This window comes from Monodelphis domestica, chromosome 1, assembly GCF_027887165.1.
Source record: "Monodelphis domestica isolate mMonDom1 chromosome 1, mMonDom1.pri, whole genome shotgun sequence".
Taxonomy (NCBI): Eukaryota; Metazoa; Chordata; class Mammalia; order Didelphimorphia; family Didelphidae; genus Monodelphis; species Monodelphis domestica.
In genome coordinates, this window is record NC_077227.1 from 603,007,837 (window position 1) to 603,030,809 (window position 22,973).

Genomic DNA, 22,973 nt, shown 5'->3' on the forward strand with positions numbered 1-22,973 from the left:
CATTTTTTTAAAAAGAGAATCTTAGAATCTTTTAATATGTCTTGACTTTACTTTCCATTAAAATTTGTGTAAAGCAGTCACTTTATTCTGTTACAAGGGTGATTAAAGTTTGCATTCAATTGAAAAGCTGTCTAACTAGAAACAATGGAGTTCTCTCCTATAAATCTCATCTCCTTCTGTTTTCCTTCTTGGATCATCCTTCCCTACCCCTAATCAGGTGAATATTAACATGAGAGTTTACAATAGTATCATCCAAGAAGGAGGATCAGGAATAATTTTTCAAATTTTACCAGATATACTCTGATCCCTGGAGTCAGTGACTTCAAATGTGAAAACAATAATTCATTACCTCCATTCTGAGGTTAGCCTTTATCATCACCATTTCAAAAGCAATAAAATTTACTGTTATCATAATTACAGGAGGGTCCCTTGACCACAAGGAATGACCTTCAAAGCTGTTATGTATGACTCCCAAAAATTAGAAAAGACTATGAGAATGTCATGGAAAACAGCAGTCTTCTTTAATATTCTATCTATAATTATTTCAATTCTGTTGAACACTCCCCAAAAGTACTAAGTTAAAGCCCTTCCCTTTCACTTCTAGCAAAGAAAACTGCAAGGACTAATCAAGAGACTAATTAAGGGACTAATTAGGACAGAAAAATGTGACTCTCTACTTGATAAATGTAAGACTAATATAAAGTAACAAAAAGTGTCCTTACCTACATTAGTCATCCAGAGCACTAACTTTTCAGCTAGGCTATTAACAGGTGTACTGTGTCTGAAACTAAATCTACAAAAAAAAAGCACAAAATTATTAAATATATCAATTAAAGAATAAGAATAAAAACAACTCAGTTCAAAATTACCTGTTGTCATTTTGATCCATTTGAATCTTTTTTGGTGCTGAAAAGAAATAAAAAATTAAGAGCATTTTAATTAAGCTGGTAAAGAAATATATTCTATTGAATTCTTATATAGACCATTTTAATCTAAATATTCTTCCACTGAAGCTTTTTAAACAATGGCTGGCAGCCCTATGGCTACTAAATGGATGAGGAAATAGGGAGGTATAATCAGTTACAAGGGAGAATTCTAGTAATTCATTTTATTAACCTGCCAAAAATGACCTTTCATGTTCTCTTTTAAATGGTTAGGAAAAACGGATATGAAACAAAGGAAAGGACATTAACTGCACATAAAAATAACACATTGTGAAAGGATAAAATACAAAACCATCACTTAGTTTAAATAGATTTTCATTTTGTTGCTGCCCTTACAGGCTCATATCCCTGAATTCAAAGAACTGACTGAACTCTACCAAGATCGTCTATCTCTCCTGTTCTTCACACTGCTCCCTGGTACAGAAATGATCTCTCCTACCTCTTATACAGCTAAATTCCAACCCATCCTTTCTGAAGACATTTCCAATCTTTCAAAGGCAACATTTCCAGCATATCTCACATAGCAGTTTGATCTAAATAGTTACTGTGAATTATTAGTATCTATTTGTCCATGTGCCTTGAACTTCTTTCTACAATGCAAACTCCACATGGGCAGAAGCTGAGTCTCATCTACACTTTTCTACTTGCCTTCAAGGCCTAAGTACACTGTTCTTCAATTAATAAATGTTTAATAAATTTTTGCTAAGTTAAATTCAAATCCCCCAGCAAGTTATTGGTTGGAATGGCATTTGGGAAAGAACAAAAGTGAAAACCAAGCAAACAGACAAAAAAAAAACCACCAGCTTTGCATATTTTCTACAATTTACAGGAATATTCTGTAATGATCACAAAATCTGGTCTCCTTAAAGACACTCATATGACTTCTAATGGTAATGACCTGGTTCTGAACTGCCATCATAAACAAATCCACATGACTTGTCCATTTTTGTGATGCTTGTCAACATATTGTTGGCTAAGTTGAAAAAGAAATTACTCAGGGGGGGCCTTTAATTTCCATCCTTGGATTTTAGTCATTTCACAAGCTCCATCCAGAGGTAAAACTGTTCTCAATTACATTCAATAAATCCAAAGGCATATGCCTGTTGTTGGCCATTGCTGTTATTTGATGAAGTGGTATCTGCTTGTTGCAAAAGGATTTCTATAGGTTTTTTATGTGTTTATCATGTATTCAGAAAACAACTATTAATCCTCATCCTCCTTTTTGGCAAGTAAGTGTTACTCTTTCAATAAATGCATTCAGATGATGGATCCTGTGTTTTGTTAATATTGTATTATTTCTTGGAAGATACTTTCCAAATCTATCATCTTCTTTTTTACAGTTCCAAGAGGATGAATAAAGATTTTGTGAAAATGTAATTTAAGTATTTGTAAAGCATAAATTAAGTATTTTGTAGCCCTCAATTGCTTGAAATATACTCTTATCACTGAGCTTTGATTTCAGGATGCCAAACAGTCTTTGAAAAGTTCAACCATGGTTTTCTCCATCATGGTTTAATGCTCATTATACTTTGCTTAGAGACTGAAGTATTGTTAAGTATCACCTTCATCAATTGGTACATTCTAATCTCTGGTTCAAGCTCTAAGACTGGCACTCTATTCTTTACTCCATACTACTTCTAAAATTATTCTTAACATTACCATGTTGGTGTTATGTTTTAAAAAGAGAATAATTTTTCAGATGGGTAGCAAATATGCTTAAGAGTTCTTTCTGGCCCAATATACTCGGGTCTTATATATTGACAATAAATCATATGTGCAACTGAGTCACAAGCTATTGGATAATGGACATAAAAAACATAAATATCACAAAGCTTTTAGGCACCTTGTTCAATAATAACTGAATTGTTAAAGAGTTTGACCTTTAGACCTCTGAAATTTTTTGGCACAGCACTCTTGCTCCTCAGTCAACACATAATTTTTTTATAAGTATATTTGTAGACTTTTTTTGTGAAACAAGATATGAATGTTTTGCATAAAGTACATAAAGATACAGCTGGACTATGTTTGGAGGAGGAGGATCAGTATTTTTATCTCTTAGTTATAGATATGTGATGCCTTTTATTAAAAAAAGTTGCTGGCTAGTGTTTGAAAGGAAACTAATCAAGTACTTTGTTCATGATTCAAGTACCACAGTGAAGGATATGAGTCTCTTAATTGGTCCTATCTGGTCCTCTCCCTTCCAGTTTTGCAGAGAAGTTGGGTTTCAATAACTTCCCTTGATGAAACTCTTTTTCATTCCTTATGTTAATAATGTATAAGCTTTTTGCTCTTACTTGATGCAACTGTCATATTTCTTGTAGTGGCCCATTCTCCTCTTTCAAGTATTATGTCTCCTCTAATTTTTTTCTTCAATACTCTGTGGCAAAGTCTTCAAATAATGTAAAATGTTTTTGCACTGTTTTGGCTCCTAATACTGATACACTTCTGTTTTTTAGACTGTTTTTCATGTTTCTATTTTTTGTTGCCTTTGAGAAAGATGACATTCTAGTTTTCTATGACAAGCAAGAGCTAGACATTATTACTGTTGTTAATTATTATTAACAACTGGCACATATGTAGCATTTTAAAGTCTGGATATTGCAAAATATTTATTAACTCATTTGAATCTTTTAAGAAAAAAGACATATGGGGGCAGCTGGGTGACTCAGTGGATTGAGAGCCATGCCTAGAGAAGGGAGGTCCTGGGTTCAAATCTGGCCTCAGAAACTTCCCCCATTCAACCCCCATTTAACCCCATTCAACCCCCATTGCCTAATCCTTACCACTCTTCTGCCTTAGAACCAAAATACAGTATTGATTCTAAGATGGGAGGTAGGATTTAAAACAACAACAACACATAGTTTCTGCCTTCAAGGGCTACTACTAAGCATAATAGGGCTGAGTGATTACATAAAAGGAGAAGGGAAAGAGGAAAACTTATGGACAGAGGAAAGACTTTCAATTTGGGGTTGAAGGAGTGAATTAGGGAAGGTCTCAGAAATGAAGGAGATGGCTCTTAAAGGAAGACAAGGATATTGATAGATGGAGGTAAGGATGGAATTCATTCTCTATCGTCATGAAGAACTAAATATGGACAAGAAAAAGAAGAGAGAATTCCAAGGTTGGGAAATAGATATTATTAGATAGACTAATGTCCAGTCTGTAGGAAAATAAATTAAGCAAAGAGGAAGCAATGTGAAACAAAACTGAAAAGTAAGTAGAAACCAGACAGAGGAGAACATCAAATGTCAAGCTAAGTAATTTGTATTTTATCCTAGAGGAAATGGAGAGCAAAAAAAGTGAGCATATCATACTACCTGAAGTTACTTTGGATAAATATTGTGATGCTTCATTAGAAACAGCTCTCTCATCACCAAGTATATAGAGGGCAACACTCTGTAAGGGAAAAAATATTACATGTAAAATTTATTCCCATCATATAAATTCATTATAATAACATATTATTAAAAGAAAAGACACATAGAAGGGGAAAAAATCCAAAATTTAGTTTCCACTTTAATGTTACATCATGTACAATATGTAATTATAGATTTCAAAGGTTAGCTAATAAGCTAAATTAACTGCTTCACTAAATTACCACAAAAGGTTATCATGGCATTTTCCCTTCAAAATGTCAGAGGATGAAAAGCTATGAAATCTAATAGTACCTAAAAACATGTAAAATATTTAAGATAAAAGCATCAGATACAAACTCCTCTGTTTAAATCAGTTATCATTCTTCAGTTATACATTACTAATACTAATCTAAATTTTTTTACCCCTAGCTCTTTTTTTAATATAATTATTTTAAAAGCAACAAAGTACAACAAACACCTTCTGGTCAATTCTTGTTTATAAGATTTTCTTTCTGATAGTGCCACATAACTGACTCAAATGCTTCACAGTAATACATGAATTACTTATAACAATTCATTTCCAGTTGTTATGCTACCACATCAGACTTCCTTACTAATTAGATATATTTGGATCACATTCTCCATCCTACAAAAAAGACTAAACTCCAATAATTCTATTTCAGGTCAGAATTTTTATCAGGTTTTTTTTTTCTCTCTCAATAATACTCTAGATTATTGGTAGAAAGAATTGCATATATGTCTAAAATTTCTCATTTGCCACTTGACATTTTTTCTCTAATAAGCAGTTTTTACTAAATGGCACCTTGGAAAAAAATTTTAAGGATTTTGTTGTGTTTCTTCAACATTATGATTCCATATTACTCATGTATAATATTAATCCAATACAATACATCTAATACTATATTGGGTTTAGAAACGGTGAAACAGTTAAAAATCAAAATTGTTGCAGTACATACCAACACTATGAGTTTGCTTCGTTCACAGACTCCAGACAGGTAAGGATATGGTGATGCTCCTTCACCCTTTAGGCAAGAACTCAGCCACTGATATATACTTGGAGGTTCAGGTGTAAAAAATGAAGGATGATGCATAAATCCTGTTTGGGCTTTAAAGTGGATGATATTTTTTGAATACATAAAAACACATAAAGACAAATGTTCTTATTTTATTCACAACAAAAAAGATACTTATCATTTACTGTATTGGTCAAAACACAATCTTCCATTTCCCCCAAAATTTGGCTTGTATAAAACCTGAGCATGACCCTTAGTATACCAAAGACATAGCTTTGGTTTCCCCGATATCCCTAAGCAGAATCAAAATTGTTAACTATTTTGCTCTTGCTGACCGTATTTCCCTTCAATCCTCCCTCAGACCTTAGGAAATAAAGGTATCATTGAAAAGTCTATGGATGGAGAGAGATTTCTGGGAGTCCTTCTTCTTAAAGATCCTTTGTTTTTTGACCTGAAGTTCCACTTCCAATTTTTAAACAGATAACATCTAAGCTATTACTCAAAGGTAGAGTGACAACTATAATGGTAAAACATATAATGGCAGCTGGTTAGTGCACTGGATAGAATGCAGGGTCTGGACTCAAGAAGACTCATCTTCTTAAATTCAAATCTGGCCTCAGACATTTACTAGCTATGCGAATCTGGGTAAGTCACTTAACCCTGTTTACCTCAGTTTCCTCATCTATTAAATGAGCTAGAAAAGTAAATGGCAAATGGTTCTAGTATCTTTGCCAAAAAAAAATCTTAAATGGGGATATGAATAGCTGTACACAACTAAAAACAACTCAACAACAAATAGCAGTGACAGCCAAGTTGAATATCAAAGAACAGAAATATAGGAAGTATAAATAAAAGCAAAAATTATGCATCCCACAGTAAAGTAGGGTTCCTAATATTTGTAATTTGTATAATATAAGTAATTTAACTGTTAGAATTAAGACACATTAAATGATATTCTGTATTCAAAAACATTTAAACCAGCTAGAATTTTATGGATGACAAAAATGTTCACCAGTGCTTCATATTATATGCTACAAGAAAAAAAAGTTTCACTTTAGAAAGAGTTCCACTTACAGAAAATATCATATTTTTCAACACTTATATAAAATCAAAATCTCTTTGATTTTTCCTGCACCAATTTGGAAACTTAATAATATCTAGATGGTAGGACTAAATATAAAACAATTACAATGACTACTTATTACGTATTATTACATAATAAAATTGTCTTGGTAACAATTTTCCAAGGTCTGGCTTTGCTATAATCAGAGAACTCTCTTAAGACTCTACTGAGGGGGCAGCTGGGTAGCTCAGTGGATTGAGAGTCAAGCGGTCCTAGGTTCAAATCTGGCCTCAGACACTTCCCAGCTGTGTGATCCTGGGCAAGTCACTTGACCCCCATTGCCTAGCCCTTACCACTCTTCTGCCTTGGAGCCAATTGGAGCCAATACATAGTATTGGCTCTCCAAGACAGAAGGTAAGGGTTTAAAAAAAAAAAAACTCCACTGAATCTTTTACTGAAGGGAACAGAGGCAAAGCTGATAGATGAGGTTCATTTATGCTGAACTTTCCACTAAAGGCACACTCTTTGAATATTCTATGTTACATTCCTAAAGTGCCTTGGCCCATTTCTTACTCAGAATCTTGAGTTTTAGTCCAAATATAGTGCATTCATGGCAACAATGACAATGTGATTTCTCCACATTTACTTACACTTAACTTTATAAGTACAGAAAACACTATTAAACAAGATGTACCAAGCAAGTCTTTCATATTAAGGACATATAAAAAAAAATTAACTCCTGAACTACTATACTGAAATTCTGAATATTATAGATTCTCATGACATTATCAAATCAAAAGAGATAATACAGGATAAAGCACTATACAAACTTTAAAGCACTACATAAATGTGAATGATTATCAGTTTCTAAGTGGTTAGGTGGTGCATTATATACTGCTGGACCTCAAGTTAAGAAGACCTAAGTTTTTGTCTGATAACTTCCTAGTTGTGAGACCCTGGACAAATCACTCAAATTCTCTCAGTCTCAGTTTCTTCATCTGTAAAGAGGATAAAACCAACATCTACTTTTAAGGCTGCAGGTAGCAAATGAAATATCACGTTTTGCAAATCTTACAGTGCTATATAAATGCCAGCTAGTGCTATATAAATGACTAGGCAGTACAGTGGAAAGCACTGGACTCAAAGTCAGAAGACTTGTCTCAGACACTTATTAGCAGTTTGACCCTGGGCAAAATTTAGGTCCTTTCAACTTCAGTTTCCTTATCTGTAAAATGAGGATAACAGCACTAATTTCACAAGGATTAAATGAGATAACATTTGTAAAGCAATCTGAAAATCTTAGAACACTGTAAAAATGCTGGCTGTTAATATTTTTATAATGAAATACACAGCAATAACATTACCACCCTATGCCAAAAAGAAAGGGTGTTGAAGTTTTTCAAATGATCTATGTGGGCTTTAGCTTCACCAAAGGTTAGATTTAAAGCATAATATCAGACTTGCTTAGTAGGGAAAAGTTGTCTTTTACAAAGAAGTTACACAATAGAGGGAAGTGATAAACATTATAGCACTGCTTAAGATCAATAAGATAAGTAAAAAATGTAGGTTTTACAATTATTTTAGGAACTTTAAGCATGCAGAAAATTTTAATTTATTCTTTTCTTTCATTTCTTAATTCACTAAGGATAACAATTATTAAGAAAAATAAAATCCAAGATTTTTAACTGTCAATTATAGAACTGAATGCACTAACAACACAATTCTTCTGAATCAAAGATTCTGTTTAAATAGATGCAACTTTGATGTTTAGCCATCATTAAGTCATCTGTAAAGAAGGAATGGATTAGAAGCACATTTACAATGGTATCAGCAGTTTCTGAATTTGAGCTACTGAAAATGCTGCCAAGCCTAATCTTATATAATTGTTATACCAAGGTTACAAGAAAGCTTACTGAGAAAAATTCTGATAAATGACATATCACTGCCTAGAAAATCATTAATGCCATGGCAGCTTACCTTGGTCAATTATGCATGTTTGTCGAGAAGTTTTCACAAGTGTTGGATAGTCTCTATAGTAATAATCTAAATATGGCTCCAACTGTAAATCCCTAAAACAATAAAGAATTTAAGAAAGGGGAAAGGAAAAGCTATTACTTGCAAAGACATAAAAGACATTCTGAGTTCTATGTGGTTTAAAAGTCCTAAGTTTACTTATCAAATAACTCTTGCCTAAATTTTGAAGGAATATGAGAAGGTAACGAGTCTTCTCTTTCTATATCTCAATTTACATAGTGATTTTGTTCCAAAAAGTATAATGTTTCCTGCAACCTTTAATTAAAACTTTGTGTCTAAATTCTTTCCATTACTCAAATTCTCTTGCATCACTTGAAATAAATGACCCATCATCAAGGGGGCTTTGTTAGTCTTTCAATTACAGTATTTTCATTGTAATGGTATTTGTTATGATAGCTTTACCTTTGCCAATTAGAGGTCTAAAATCTTTCTATAATTTTTATTCTATTATTTCAAATTTGACTTTCTCACATATCACACAACATATATACAGTTACATATATGTGAAATCTGTCATATATACAAATGGATAATTACTATAGAGTGAATTATCAAAATAAGCCTACTTAGCATTAGGCTCAGTGCCCTGATTATAGTGCCCACATAACTTGTCTTGTCATGACAAAAGGGCTTTCATAGCTCAATGAAACTATGAGCAATAATTATGGGGTTACCAAAGACAGATGTCACACTGGGAAGTTCTAACAAAAAGCAATCCACAGGAGAGGGAAATGGCAAACCACTCCAGAATCTTTGCCAAGAAAACCCCATGGATCGTATTAAAATGATAAAAGGCATAACATCTGAAGATAAGCCCCTCAAGTCAGAAAGTGTCCAACATGCTACTGAAGAAGAGCAGAAGACAACTACAATTAGCTTCAGAACTAAAGAAATTCTGGACCAAAGCCAAAAGGAAGCTCATGCTGTGGATGTATCAGGTGAAGAAAGGAAAGTCTGATGCTGTAAAGAGCAATAATGCATAAGAACCTGAAATGTTAAGATCTATGAACCAAGGTAAACTGGATGTGGTCTAACAGGAGATGGAAAGACTTTTAAACATCAAGATCTTATATATCAGTGAAACTAAAAGGAGGGGAATGGGTAAATTTAATTCAGGTGATCATTACATATTCTACTGTAGGCAACAATAGCTTAGAAGAAATGGAGTAGGGGGCAGCTAGGTGGTCTGATAGCCAGGCAGAGATAGGAGAACCTGGGTTCAAATCTGACCTCAGATACTTCCTTGCTGTGTGACCTTGGACAAGTCATTCAACCCCCATTACCTAATCCTTACCACTCTTCTGCTTGGAAACCAATATACAGTATTGATTCTAAAATGGAAGGTAAGAATTTTTTTTAAAAGAAGAAAAGGATTAGGTCTCCTAGTCAACAAAAGGGTAAGAAAAGCAATACTGGAGTATAATCTCAAAAATGACAGAATGATACCTGTTCAAATCCAAGGCAAACCATTCAGTATCACAGTAATATAAGTCTATGCTCTAACCACTGATGCCAAAGAGGCCAAAGTTGATTCATTCTATTAAAAATCTACAATATTTCTAGAAATAACTCCCAAAAAGGTGTGACATGACAGGGAATAGGAATGCAAAAGTAGGAAATCAAAAGATAACTGGACTAACAGGCAAATTTGGCTTTGGAGTACAAAATGAAGTAGGGCAATGAGTTTTATCAAGATAACCCACTGATCATGGGAAACACTCTATTTCAACAACTCAAAAGGCAGCTCTGTACATGGACATTACCAAATAGTCAATATCAAAATCAGATTGATTCTATACTTTGTAGCCAAAGGTGGAGAAACTATATATAATCAGTTAAAACATAATCATAAACTTCTCAGTGCAAAATTCAGACTTAAAAAAAAAAGAGAAAACACATGATTATATAGGTATGACTTAAATAACATCCCTTATGAATATGAAGTAAACGTGATGAATAGGTATCAGGAATTAGAAGTGATAAATAGAATGCCTGAAGTACTATGGGCAGAGGTTCATAATACTGTAAAAGAGGAAGCAACAAAAAACATTCCAAAGAAAAAGAAGGGCAAAAAGGCAAAATGGCAGTCTGTTAAAGCTTTACAAATAGCTGAGGAAAGAAGGAAAGGAAAAAGGAAAGGAAGAAAAGGAAAAATATACCCAACTGAATGCAGAATTCCAGAGAATAGCAAGGAGAGATAAGGTTTTTTAAATGATCAATACAAAGAAATAGAAAATGAGAATGGGAAAGATGAAATCTCTACCAGAAAATCAGAGGTATCAAGGGACCATTTCATGCAAAAATGGGCATGACAAAAGACAAAAATGGTGGGAACTTAATAGAAGTAAAAAAGATTAATAAGTTGAAAGAATATACATACAGAACTATAAAAGATTTTAATATCACCAATAAACACAATGGTGTGGTTACTAATCTAGAGCCAGACATCCTAGAGAATGAAGTCAAGTGGGCCTTAGTGAGCATTGCTAACAATAAGACCAGTGGAAGTGACAGGATCCCAGTTTAACTATTTAAAATCCTAAATTTTAGGCTGTTAAAAGTGCTGCACTCAATATGCCAGCAAATTTGGAAAGCTTAACAATGGCTCCTGGATTGGAAAAGATCAGTTTACATCCTAGTCCTAAAGAATAATACCTAAAGAATGTTCAAATTACTGAACAACTGTGCTCATCTCACATACCAGCAAGGTTATATGTAAGATTCTGCAGGCTAGGCTCCAACAATATCTAAATAGAGAAATATCAGAAGAGCAGGTAGGTTTACAAAGAAGCAAAGAAACTACAAACCAAACTGCCAACATTTACTGGATTATGGAGAAAGCAAAGGAATTTCAAAAAAATATTTATTTCTGCTTCACTGACTACACTAAAGCCTTTGATTTGTTTGGATCACCACAAAAGGCAGGAAAAGTCCTCAATAAGATGAGAATATCAGATCATCTTACTTGTCTCTGGAAGAATGTGTATAAGTCAAGAAGCAACAGTTGGAAGAGAACAAAGAACAACTGAGTGGTTTAAGACTGGAAAAGGAATAAAACAAGGTTATAGACTGTCACCTTATTTAACGTATGCAAAGTACAACAAGCAAAATGCCAGGCTAGAGAAATCAAAAGCTGAAATTAAGATTGCCAGGTTAAATACGGCCAATTTCAAATATGCAGATACCATTCTGATGGCAGAAAGTGAAAAATTAAGAAGCCTCTTGATGAGGGTGAAAGAGGAATGTAAAAGCCGTCTTGAAACTTAACATCAAAAAAATTAAGATCTTGGCAAGTAGTCCCATCACTTTCTAGTAAATAGAGGGAGAAGAAATGGAGGCAGTGTCAGATTTTACATTTGGGGGCTCAAAAAAAATCAACGTAGATGGCAACTGCAGCCATAAAATTAAAAGACTCTTGCTCACTTGGAAGGAAAGTTACGACAGAGACATCATTTTGCCAAGAAAGACTGGTATAGTTTAAGCTGTGGTTTTTCCTAGTAGCAATGAATGGCTGTTAAGAATTGAACTATAAGGAAAGCTGAGCACCACAAAAGCAATACTTTCAAACTATGACGCTTTTGGAGAGTCTCTTGGGCAGCAAGGAGATCAAATACATCAATACTTAAAGATATTAATTCAGACTAGTCAATGAAAGATAAAATACTGAAACTGAAGCTTAAATACTTTTGCCCAAATGAGAAGCAGGTCTCACTGGAAAAGACCCTGATATTAAGAATGATGGAGAGGGAAAGGAAAAGGAGATAGCAGAGGGTGCAGTGGATAGATTGTGTCAAGGAAATAACAAACATGAACTTGAACAGACTTTGGGAGATAGTGAAGGACGGAAATCACAAAGAATTAGACATGATTGAACAACAACTTGATTAATGCTCAAAACAAAAGAATTAAATAGCCTTCATTCAAATACTTAAATAATTACATAGACCTCAAATCTCATTATGGTCTTCCTTTGAAATAGATGTTTTTCTTTGATCAGCACAAAGTAGCCCTTTACATTAGTCCCATAACTGACTCTGGCAATTCAGAATATACTTTAAGGGCATTAAAAATAATGCCAAGCTTAATTAGAAAATAGTATGTTACAAATGATTAGTCTAAAAAGTGAAGATACTGTACAAATATTCTAATTGGTAAAGGGAATTCAAAATAAAGGAAAACTATGCTTGGTTCTTATTTGCAGAAGTTGCTATGTAGTATTCAGAAAACTCTCTGAGTCAATATAAATTCATTTAAGGATATCTGGGATATTCTAACTTGCAAGCTACGCATACCTTGCCAATTGAACTAGAAGAACAACAAGTGAACGTATTCCCTCTCCCATTAAACTATTCAATTTTAATTCCTCATAAACAAGATGAAGCACAAAAAATATAGCAGGTATTTGAGTGAAGAGAAGTGTAGAAGAATCCAAAGTGAGATTGTGCAAAACATCTTCCTTCATTTGTGAAACTTCCAAAGGATTCAAATGCAAAGCTCTAGTCAAAAGATGAGACTCGACATTCTGATGGTAGTCTGAATTTAGTAAATATTCCCAGTCCTAATCAGAGGAACAAAAAGAAAGATGCATTAATTACTTAATAATACCTCTTTTATCCCTAGTAGATATTGTTTTTATTAGTGAAAAACAAGATACTATCATAAAAAATCTAATTTCTTTGTGATAATTTTAATACTAATAGTTTGAGATTAAATGTACCTTAAAATATTTTTAAGTCACATGATCAAGTGTAGAGGCATCAAACATGAATAGCCAAATACTATTCAGTCACAATTAAATACCATGACAGGTCACCTTCAGAAAGACTGGGGGGGGGGGGGATTCATCTATTTATAGAGTAATAAGGAGGTGCTGTAGTGTTCCCCTGGAAAGGGGGAAGGGGAGGAAGCTGCTAGATGATAGCAGGAGAAACAAAAGAAACGAAGAGATTAATCTCAGGTTGGGACTAAGTTATTATGATGTAACAATTCTCCACTATAGAAAGGATGTGGTGACTCTTTCTGCTAAATCTAAATCTAAACCAGTCTATAACATAAGTTTTAGAAAGATGCCATAATAATATCTATATAAAATTTTTGTCAACCAGTTATATGGAGAATAGAATAGTAAATAACCTCTTCAATTTTTTCCCTTGAATTAATAAATCACTTTGATACTAGACAGATATAGACATAACATTAAGGTTTAGATTTTTATTTCTATACTCAAAAAAACACATGGGTGCTATCCATATAAATGTGATCCTATGGAAAACATAATTTTAAACAAGTACCTGTAGATAGACAGTGCAAACAATAAAAACTGGTAACGCAATTATCCATGAGATATTAACTTGTCAGCGATGAACTACAATATTTACCTCATCTGATCCAGTGTCAGAAGGCCTTGCTTTTTTAGGTGCAATGACTGGAGACAGAGATCCTTCGAAATCAAGCTGCAAATTACCCACACACACACAAAAAAAAAGAAACAAAAATATTCAAATTTAATATATGATTTCATTTTAAGATACTAAGTAATCCTTTCCTGCAATGTATCAATTTAAAATCAGTTTGATGTGGACATTTATAAAGCCTGTGAAGAAGAAAATCTCACCATAAATGAACGTTCCTACATCATATGTTACCACATGATATATCATGATCACCATGTAAAGAGTATTTTAGGAACTGTTATATACTACCACTGACAGGTAAACTATTCAGTTTCAATTTACAGTTAAAGAGCTATCAATCAATCAGTCAATCAACACTAAATTAGTACTAATCCTTCAGGGATAAAAATAAGACATTTAATGAGATAGAGGACTTTCAAGCATACTTGTTGCAAAGAGCAGAGCTGAATAGAAAAGCTGACATTTCAAACACAAGACTTCAAGCACAAAAAGGTAAACATGAAAGTAATTATAGGAAAATTCAACAAAGTTAAATTGTTTACATTCCTATATGAGAAGATAACACATGTAACTCCTATTATCATTAGGGCAGTTAGAAGGAATCTAAACACAGAGAGAGCATGAATATGAGTTGATTATGTTGGAATTATCTCCTAAGAAAACAGGGAGAGGAAAGGTTGAAGGCAGGAAAAAGGAGAGACAATGAGGAAAATTTTCTTACATATAAGAGGTGTACAAGGAAGAGTTTTTATAATAGAAGGGGAAATGGAGGAAGCGGTGGGAAATGCTTGAACCTTGCTCTCATTGGAACTGGTTCAAAAAAAAAAAGAAACTATATACACACTCAGTTAGGTATAGTAATCTATCTTAGCCAACAGCAAAAACAGGACAGGAAGAAGATCAGAGAAAAGTAGTAGGGAGAATGAGAAAAGAGAAGGCAGATCCAAGGAAGGCAAAGATCAGAAGCAGACTTTTGAGGATGCACAAGATTAAAAAAGGGAAGAAGAAACAGGAGAAACTATAATAGAGGGAAATTCACAGTTATTAGTTAGGAAGCAGATAACAAAATGAATTAGAAATCAGAATTTAACAATATGCTGTTTTTAAGAGAGACAACTGAAATAAAGACAATTGATATAATAGGCTGAAGCAGAATCTATTATACCGTCAGCTAAAGTAAAAAAAAGTAAAAAAAGCAGGGGTAGCAATCATAAGCTCAAAGCAAAAGCAAAGAAAAGACTTAAATAGATGAGATAATCAGAAAAATTACATTTTGTTAAAAGGAATCTTTTAGTGAAGCAACATAAAACAATTTTACAACAGTTTTCTGATAAAGGCTTCATTTCTCCAATATGCAGGGAACTAAGTCAAATTTATAAAAATAAGAGCCACTTTGCAATTGATAAATGGTAAAAGGATATGAACAGGCAGCTTTCAGGAGAAGAACCACCACACACCTATCAAAAATGACAAATGCTGCAGGGATGAGAGAAAATAGGTACACTAGTAAACTATTCATTCAGTGGTGAACTAGTCCAATCACTGAGAACAATTTGGAACTATGCCCAAAGGACCATAAAACTATGCATATTCTTTGACCCAGCGATATACACTATTAGGTCTATATTCCAAAGAGATCAAAGAAAAAGGAAAATGACCTACATATACAAAATATTTATACAAGCTCTTTTTGTAGTGGCAAATAATTAGAAATTGAGGAAATGCTCATCAATTGGGGAATGGCTGACCAAGAAATGGCATATGATTATGATGGGGCTATAAGAAATAATAAGGGGGATGGTTTCAGAAAAAACATGGTAAGAATTATATGAATTGATACAAAGTGAAGTGAGAAGAACTGAGTGATTATTGTACATAAGAGCAATGTTAGGGCAGCTGGTGGTTCAGTAGATAGAGTACTAGGCCTGGAGATAGGAGGACCTTGATTGAAATATGGTCTCAAATCTGGTTGAAATCGAGATACTTCCTAGCTGTGTGACCCTGGGCAAGTTATTTAAACCTGTTTGCCTAGCCCTTGCCCCTCTGTCTTATGACTGAGTTTTTAAAAATATAACAGCAATGTTGTAATAATGATTAACTATGAAAGATTTGGCTACTTTGATCAATACAATGATGTAAGACAATTCTAAATGACTCATAAAGAAAAAATGCTATCTACCTTTAGGGAGAGAATTAAACTGAGTGCAAATTGAAGTATAATTTTCTCATTTTCTTTGGTATTTCTTTTTTTTTCAATATAGCTAATATAGAAATGTTTTACATGATTTCACATGTATAACTGATATTTGCTTGCCTTTTACATGGTTGGAGGGGGGAGGATGGGAGAGAATTTGGAACTCAAAATTTAAAGAATGCTAAAAATAAGCAATAATTTTTTAAAAATTTAAGCTAATAAACCCAGTAATATAATGGGATACCAAAAATTAGAATTAAGATCATAAAGAACAGAAAGATAAAACAACAGGCAAAAAAAAAGTAAAATGCTATGTACTATAACTTTTTTAAGTGCCTCCCTATATAGGTTCATCTCAAACTAGTAGACAAAAAACTTTTTAAACTAGAAGCTGAAACTATTTCAATTTTACAGCTGGCACTTGGTCAAAATGCATATCCCTGACTCTAGAATAACAAAATGAAGATGCACATCTCAAGGATCAGTATTCTCAAAACAGTGACTGATAACTGGATTTGGCATCACATGGGTTTCAAACCTTGGACTGAGGAGAGCTGAGTTTTCATAGACAAAGAACATGGAGTAAGGAAGATGGCCTTGCAGCAGAAGATCACTGGTGTTTGAGGGGGAGGACGTTGAAAGAGGTTCTGACTCTCCTACTTTAAAACGGTGTGACAGAGAGGAAGTCACATTTCTAATCTGTAAAAGAGATTACTTTTCTCATATGCTTCTGTGAAGAATACTCTCTGTAAACTATTTTTTTTATTATGAATGTTCCTGCATTGAAGAAAAAAAAACAATGAATCCCAATTCTGGCTACTATTTCTCTCCTAAGGGTACATTATTTAGAATATCTAAATAGCACAGGGAAAAATGACAAAAATATTCTGCAGAAAACACTTTTGTATTAAAATGAGACAAGAATGGCCTTGGTCTCTGGCCTAAGTGGAAGGAAATAGAGAATTAATCTAAAATCACCTATTCAGCAAATATTTATTAAGCAATGGTTTCTTCTTTGTTAGACATTCTTTTAGGGTCTGAGGATACTAAGAAAAACCAAGCCTCTTCAATCCAACTTACCTTCTAATGTGGGTAAGAACATGTAATTAAATTAGTATACAGAAGAAACCTTTATAGTTAAATAGAAAGTAATCTTGAAAAGAAGGCCACTAGCCTTATTTTTCCAAAGAGATTTCTTCCCAAGGAACAAGAACCTTAAAAAATACATCTCATAAAGGTAATCCAACAATATATTCATTTGAACTTATTCATATATCTATCAATCAAAACACTTATTAAGCCTTAGCAAAATGTCTGATATAGACCTCAGGAGCTGTGGGAAAGCAACTTCAAAAATAAATTATTTTATTTGCTTTATCATCTTTTTTATCAAGACAGAAAATAGAGTATTGTATTGAAAGAGATCTATTTTCATAATCAGTCTGTGTATAAATTATATTTAAGTAATTTTTTAAAATGTCTGATATACAGTAGGTATTTCATAGATGTTTAGTAACTGAGCTATATTTTAAATAGCTTAGGGCTAAATGATCTAATTTACTTTCTTAAACCTTTTTATTTTTGTGCAACACTATAAACAGAGTTCCAAAATCAAAACTGTATTATGTATTCTGGTGGGGAAAATGTCAGGGAAGGGTATTTTTAAAGCATATTCTTAGTTAAGATAAGGGAGAAAGGAAAAGGGAAGAGGAAAAGAATAGAAATAGAGAAAGACAAGGAAAAAAGAAAGAGTTTAGAAAAATCTGAAAAAGAGAAAAGGACAGATGAGCTTTGACTTGCAGCACTGCTGAAGGCTGGACTTTATTGACAGACCAGTATCCCCCAGGAAATAAATGGGATTTGTCATTTAAAGAACTGTCTAAGACCAATGGCCCTTGCAAACAGCCACCTTTTCTATCTAATATAAAAATGAGTCGATGATCACCTTATGTGCATGGGGTTTACAGGCACTTATCTATTTTATATCAACAAAAGTTTTTCTGCCCTTTTTTTGTGGGAGTGGAAGAGTGGGAATGGGAGGGTATGCGGTAGCTCACATAAACCAAAAGGCCTGTCCTAAATGCATCTAAATATGCAAAGACATGGGTAACTAGGTGGCTCAATGGACAGAATATTAGACCTAGGGATAAAAGTCCAGGATTCAGATCTGACCTCAGATAATTCCTAGCTTTATGACTCTGGGTAAGTCACTTAATCCAAATTGCCAATATTCTTAGTATTGATTCTGAGATATAAGGTAAGGGTTTTTTAAAAAAATAAATATGTAAAGATATATTGGGAATATTGGTCTAATGTAAAAAGTCAAGGGAATAGGAATTAGAAGAGAAGGGTTTGGGCTGAACTGTGAAACAACCTAGCTATCTGATCCTGGACAATAATGTAATTTCTTGATGTCTTTTTTTCTTTTATGTTAATGAGACTAATAATTGGCCCATCTTATGAGGAACATTATAAAAACAGAATAACATCATATTTATAAAACTATTAAATTATCACATTTCTATTTGTAATAAATTTTAGAACTGTTACATTTTTAAAGTGCTATGTAAAAAACTTTTTTTTATTTAAAAAAAAGTGTTATATAAATATATATGATTTTAGATTTTTAAATTAGCCTTGCCCTAAACAACTTAGGTACAAAATATATAGACACAAGCAATAATAAATATTACTCATATCTGATTATTTTGAATAAGGTGGATTTGCTACTATTTTTATTGTTATTACTATTCATTTACCTAACTGTACCTAACTGAATACTGTGATGCTATTAATTATTCAAATATTCTGTTGATACAAATATAAGAACGTAGGAGAAAAAAGAACTGACTTACATTGCGGATCCATGCCAAGCGGTCTGTGTTATAGCCCATCATATTCATTAGACAAGTTACGAATAAGTTCCATTCTGAATGATAACTAGGTCCTCCAGGAGCATTGTGCACATTGTACCACTTGACAAGCATCTGCACAGCTATCTCTTTTGGTAGTATAGACTTGACAGCTTGTAAACACTTTTTTACTATTAGAAACAGAGGTTAGTTTTAGTATATCTTTTAAGCATGTATTTTTTCCTCATCCAAAGGTAAAAGCTCACTGTTAGAAGGTCTAACATGCCAAAAATAATTGTTTGAAAAAGACAACAAAATGAAAAATCACCAACTTAATGATCTCTCAAAGTCACTCATTAGATGGAATAGAATGTAGTTCAAAAGCAATGGCTTCTCTCTCATATTTTTTAAACAATATAAGGCTATTATACTTGTTAACCTTGAAATATAGTTAATTTTAAATATCAAAGACTTTTCTTGATGACAGTGTAATTATAGAGAAAGGTACACACACACACACACACACACACACACACACACACACACACACACACACAAACTCGGGAATTCCCTCAACACAAATGACAGATGAAGTCATTAAATGCTATACAACACTGAAGCAGCTATAATAATAGCTAGCATTCATTTAATGCTTTAAGGTTTGCAAAGCAAGTTGTCTCATTGGGAGTCTTATAATCCAGTGAAGTGGGTATTATCAATTCCATTTTAGCAGGTACCTTGGTGGTAGAGTCAATAGAACACTAGACTCATTAGTCAGAAAAATCTAATCAGGTACCCTTAATAGCTGTGGGACTCTGGGGGAATCACTGAACTGCTCTCTACCTCATTTTCTTCAGTATAAATAAGCACAGTATCTGAGGATTAAATGAGATAATACAAAATAAGGTAAAAACAATTTGCAAATTTTAAAATACTATATACAAAGAGTCAGAGCTAGGAAGTGTCTGCAGCAGGATTTTAACTTGGGTCCTTCTGACTCCAGGTCCAGCCCTCTGCTTCATGATACATCAGCTTATGTCTTCAGGGGTTACTGAAGCATGGAGGGCTTTCTGATCCTAAATTAAATGGCATGAGACTACTTAGCTGTTTTAATTTTGCGGATATTCCTTCAGTGTTATTTCTTGGAATTAGTATGCCCTCCTTCATAAAGCCTACTTTCTAATTTGCTTTGGATTGAGAAATCTGATGACAAAGCTTATTAGAAACAAGTATTAAAAAAAAAAAGAAACAAGTATAAAATAAGCATATATAGAATTCAGTGAGGTTGAGCTAGATGGCCTCTGAGGAGCTGTGGTTCTGTGAAAAGAGAACCCAACAAACTGCTACTTAAGCACTTGAGCTTTAGTGCATACCTATCTATGTCCACATGGAGGTCTTTCTTATATCCTTGACCATAATCAAAAGCAGCTGGATAAGAGAAATATTACTGTACCAACAGATTATCACATATTACACCAATGGAAGGCTAACTTGTAGCAATATTTTGTTTTAGTAAACTAAATCTGTCATGACTTTAAAGAACCAACAGAAACTTTTTAGTATTCAAAAGATAAATTATTTTATCAGTGTAGGTACTCCCTGCACTTGTCATAGACTGTACCTCCACTACAATCTCGATCACAAAAATAAGAAAATCATAGAATGGTATATTAGAAACATGCAGGACTTAAAAGTCAGAAAAATTTTGAATATTGTCTCTGATATCTGATAACCATGTGAGCCAGAGACATGTCATTTATACCTTATAACTTCCTTAAGCCTTAGTTCCTTCATTTATATGTTGGGACTAATAATGCCTTTGTGCCTACCTAATAGGATACTGTATGGCTCATCTAAAATTGTGTATATTGCTCTACACACATACCTTAAAGCATTATATAATTGCCAGTTTTATTTTCATGACTTGTAATCAAATATGTTTAATTATGTTGAAAGCACTACTTCTTTACCTAGATTTTTTGGAATATACAATATTTTATTGTTAGTAGGGCATTCCTTTGCAAAAGATAATATACACAGAGCCAGGACAACTACTTTAAATCAGTTCTTACTTTAGCTGCTTTCTCCAAATAGTTATTTTGTTGCACATATGATATTAATATGAGAAATAAATGGTCAAAAATATGAACAAATAGTTCTCAAAAGAACTGAAGAACTAATAGTTACGAAAATGTTCCAAATTACTAGTAATAAGAGAAATGCAAATTAAACTTGAGAAATCATTTCATGCCTACAAAATTTGCAAAGATGACAAAAGACAAAAAGTTTGGAAGTGTCATAGAAAACAGGCACAACAATGAACTGTTAATGGAAATGAGAATTTGTCCAATCATCTCGAACAGCTATTTGGAGTCATGTTAAGAGCATGACTAAAATGCCCATACCCTTTGATCCAGAGATTAAAAATATATAACCCAAATCAATGACAAAAAGCAAAGTCTCATACAGAACAAAATATTTATAGTAGCACTTTTTGTAATAGAAAGAAGAAAATATGCAACAATTTAGGAAATGGTAAATAAGCTGAATTCTAAGAAATGATTTTAAATTAGTTGTTTGGAACTTAGATCACATCTTATATAATTTTATGAATGGCTAAAAGTGTTGTGACATAGAAATGTGAAGGACTATTACTGTATTGTAAGAAATAATTAGTAATATGAATACAAAGAAACATGGGAAGACAAATGAATTATTGCAAAGTCAAGCAAGTAGAAACAAGGGAAAGTATAAACTATGACTACAACAATGTAAAAAGGAAAGAACAACGAATGGAACAGGATGCTAGGACACTGTAATGATTTAGCCTGATTCCAAAAAAGAAATATAAGAACACATCTCTTCCTGATTCTTTACCATAATGGGAGACTATGAGTGTGGAACTCTGTCTTTTGCACTATACTGTTTGGTTTTGCTGAACTGCTTTTCTCCCTCTTCTTTGTTCTTTGTTAGAAGGATGGGACTCTGACTCTGAGAAGAAGAAACTGGGGCATGTAGGTGATATAAAAACAAAGATATGAATAAAAATTTATTTTAAAAAATAACAATGTTGAAATATGATCCCGGGGGCTGTTACACCTCAAAGCTTCTTCAGAGCTCAGGCTGACACCCAAAACATACTCTAGCCACACTGCAAAAAGAACTTGCTCGAGAAAAAAAAAAGAACTTGCTCAAAACAGTTTTGAGAACAGGTTTCCATATTTCTAAACTACTGATGCAAATTACAGGAGCATTATTCTTCTGACAATTACTCCAAATTATAAATACCACAAAGATAATATACAATCATACCTAATTCTGAGGTGGCAATTTCGGGAATGGTGATCCTAACCATTGAACCATTACCGAGTTCCTAGTAAAGTAAATGGAAACAATTATTAGAAAGTAAATATTTCTATTTATGATACATTCCTACTTATTCACTTCTATTTAAAAATATATATACTCTTGGGGGCAGCTGGGTGGCTCAGTGGATTAAGAGTCAGGCCTAGAGATGGGAGATCCTAGGTTCAAATCTGGCCTCAGCCATTTCCTAGCTCTGTGACCCTGGGCAAGTCACTCGACCCCCATTGCCTAGCCCGTACCACTCTTCTGCCTTGCAAGGAAGGTAAGGGCTTAATTAAAAAAAAATATATATATATATACACACACACACACATATATATTCTTATAAATGTTTTCCTATTTATAAACACTTTCAAATAAATACAATTCAAACTAATAAATATTATTTTTCTCTTCTGCTATAAGGTACTGCTTAAGTAAAATTCTTAAATCTGTATATGTGCAAAAATATTGAAAAACTATATAATTTTAAACACTCTTAAAAACAATATTTTAGTTTAAATGTCTGTAAGTATGCTCATTTTGTACGTAATACTACAAGATTTGGGGAAGATACAAGTTCAGTAATGATGTTTAAAATACTAATCATTAGACTCCTAAATCTAAGCTCAAATATCATAATGGGAATAATCAAAAGAAAATAAAACAATGCTGAACAATCCAAGGCATTTAAAAAGTAAAGAAAATATAACCATAGAGAAAAATTTCCTCTTCAA

The 22,973-nt window shown here is 33.2% G+C and overlaps 1 protein-coding gene across 3 annotated transcripts in view; it reads right to left on the reverse strand.

The window, feature by feature from the left end:
* The window catches only part of ANAPC1 (anaphase promoting complex subunit 1), a 130,116-nt gene that overhangs the window by 74,080 nt on the left and 33,063 nt on the right, over window positions 1-22,973 (reverse strand). For all 3 annotated transcript variants that reach the window (XM_007476582.3, XM_016425864.2, XM_016425877.2), the window contains 9 exons: window positions 22,204-22,264; window positions 18,895-19,082; window positions 13,810-13,884; window positions 12,724-12,989; window positions 8,375-8,466; window positions 5,278-5,426; window positions 4,262-4,340; window positions 870-906; window positions 723-793 (listed from right to left, as the gene is read on the reverse strand). In XM_007476582.3, the coding sequence (XP_007476644.2) occupies window positions 723-793; window positions 870-906; window positions 4,262-4,340; window positions 5,278-5,426; window positions 8,375-8,466; window positions 12,724-12,989; window positions 13,810-13,884; window positions 18,895-19,082; window positions 22,204-22,264 (1,018 nt within the window). The remainder of the gene's footprint in view (window positions 1-722; window positions 794-869; window positions 907-4,261; window positions 4,341-5,277; window positions 5,427-8,374; window positions 8,467-12,723; window positions 12,990-13,809; window positions 13,885-18,894; window positions 19,083-22,203; window positions 22,265-22,973) is intronic.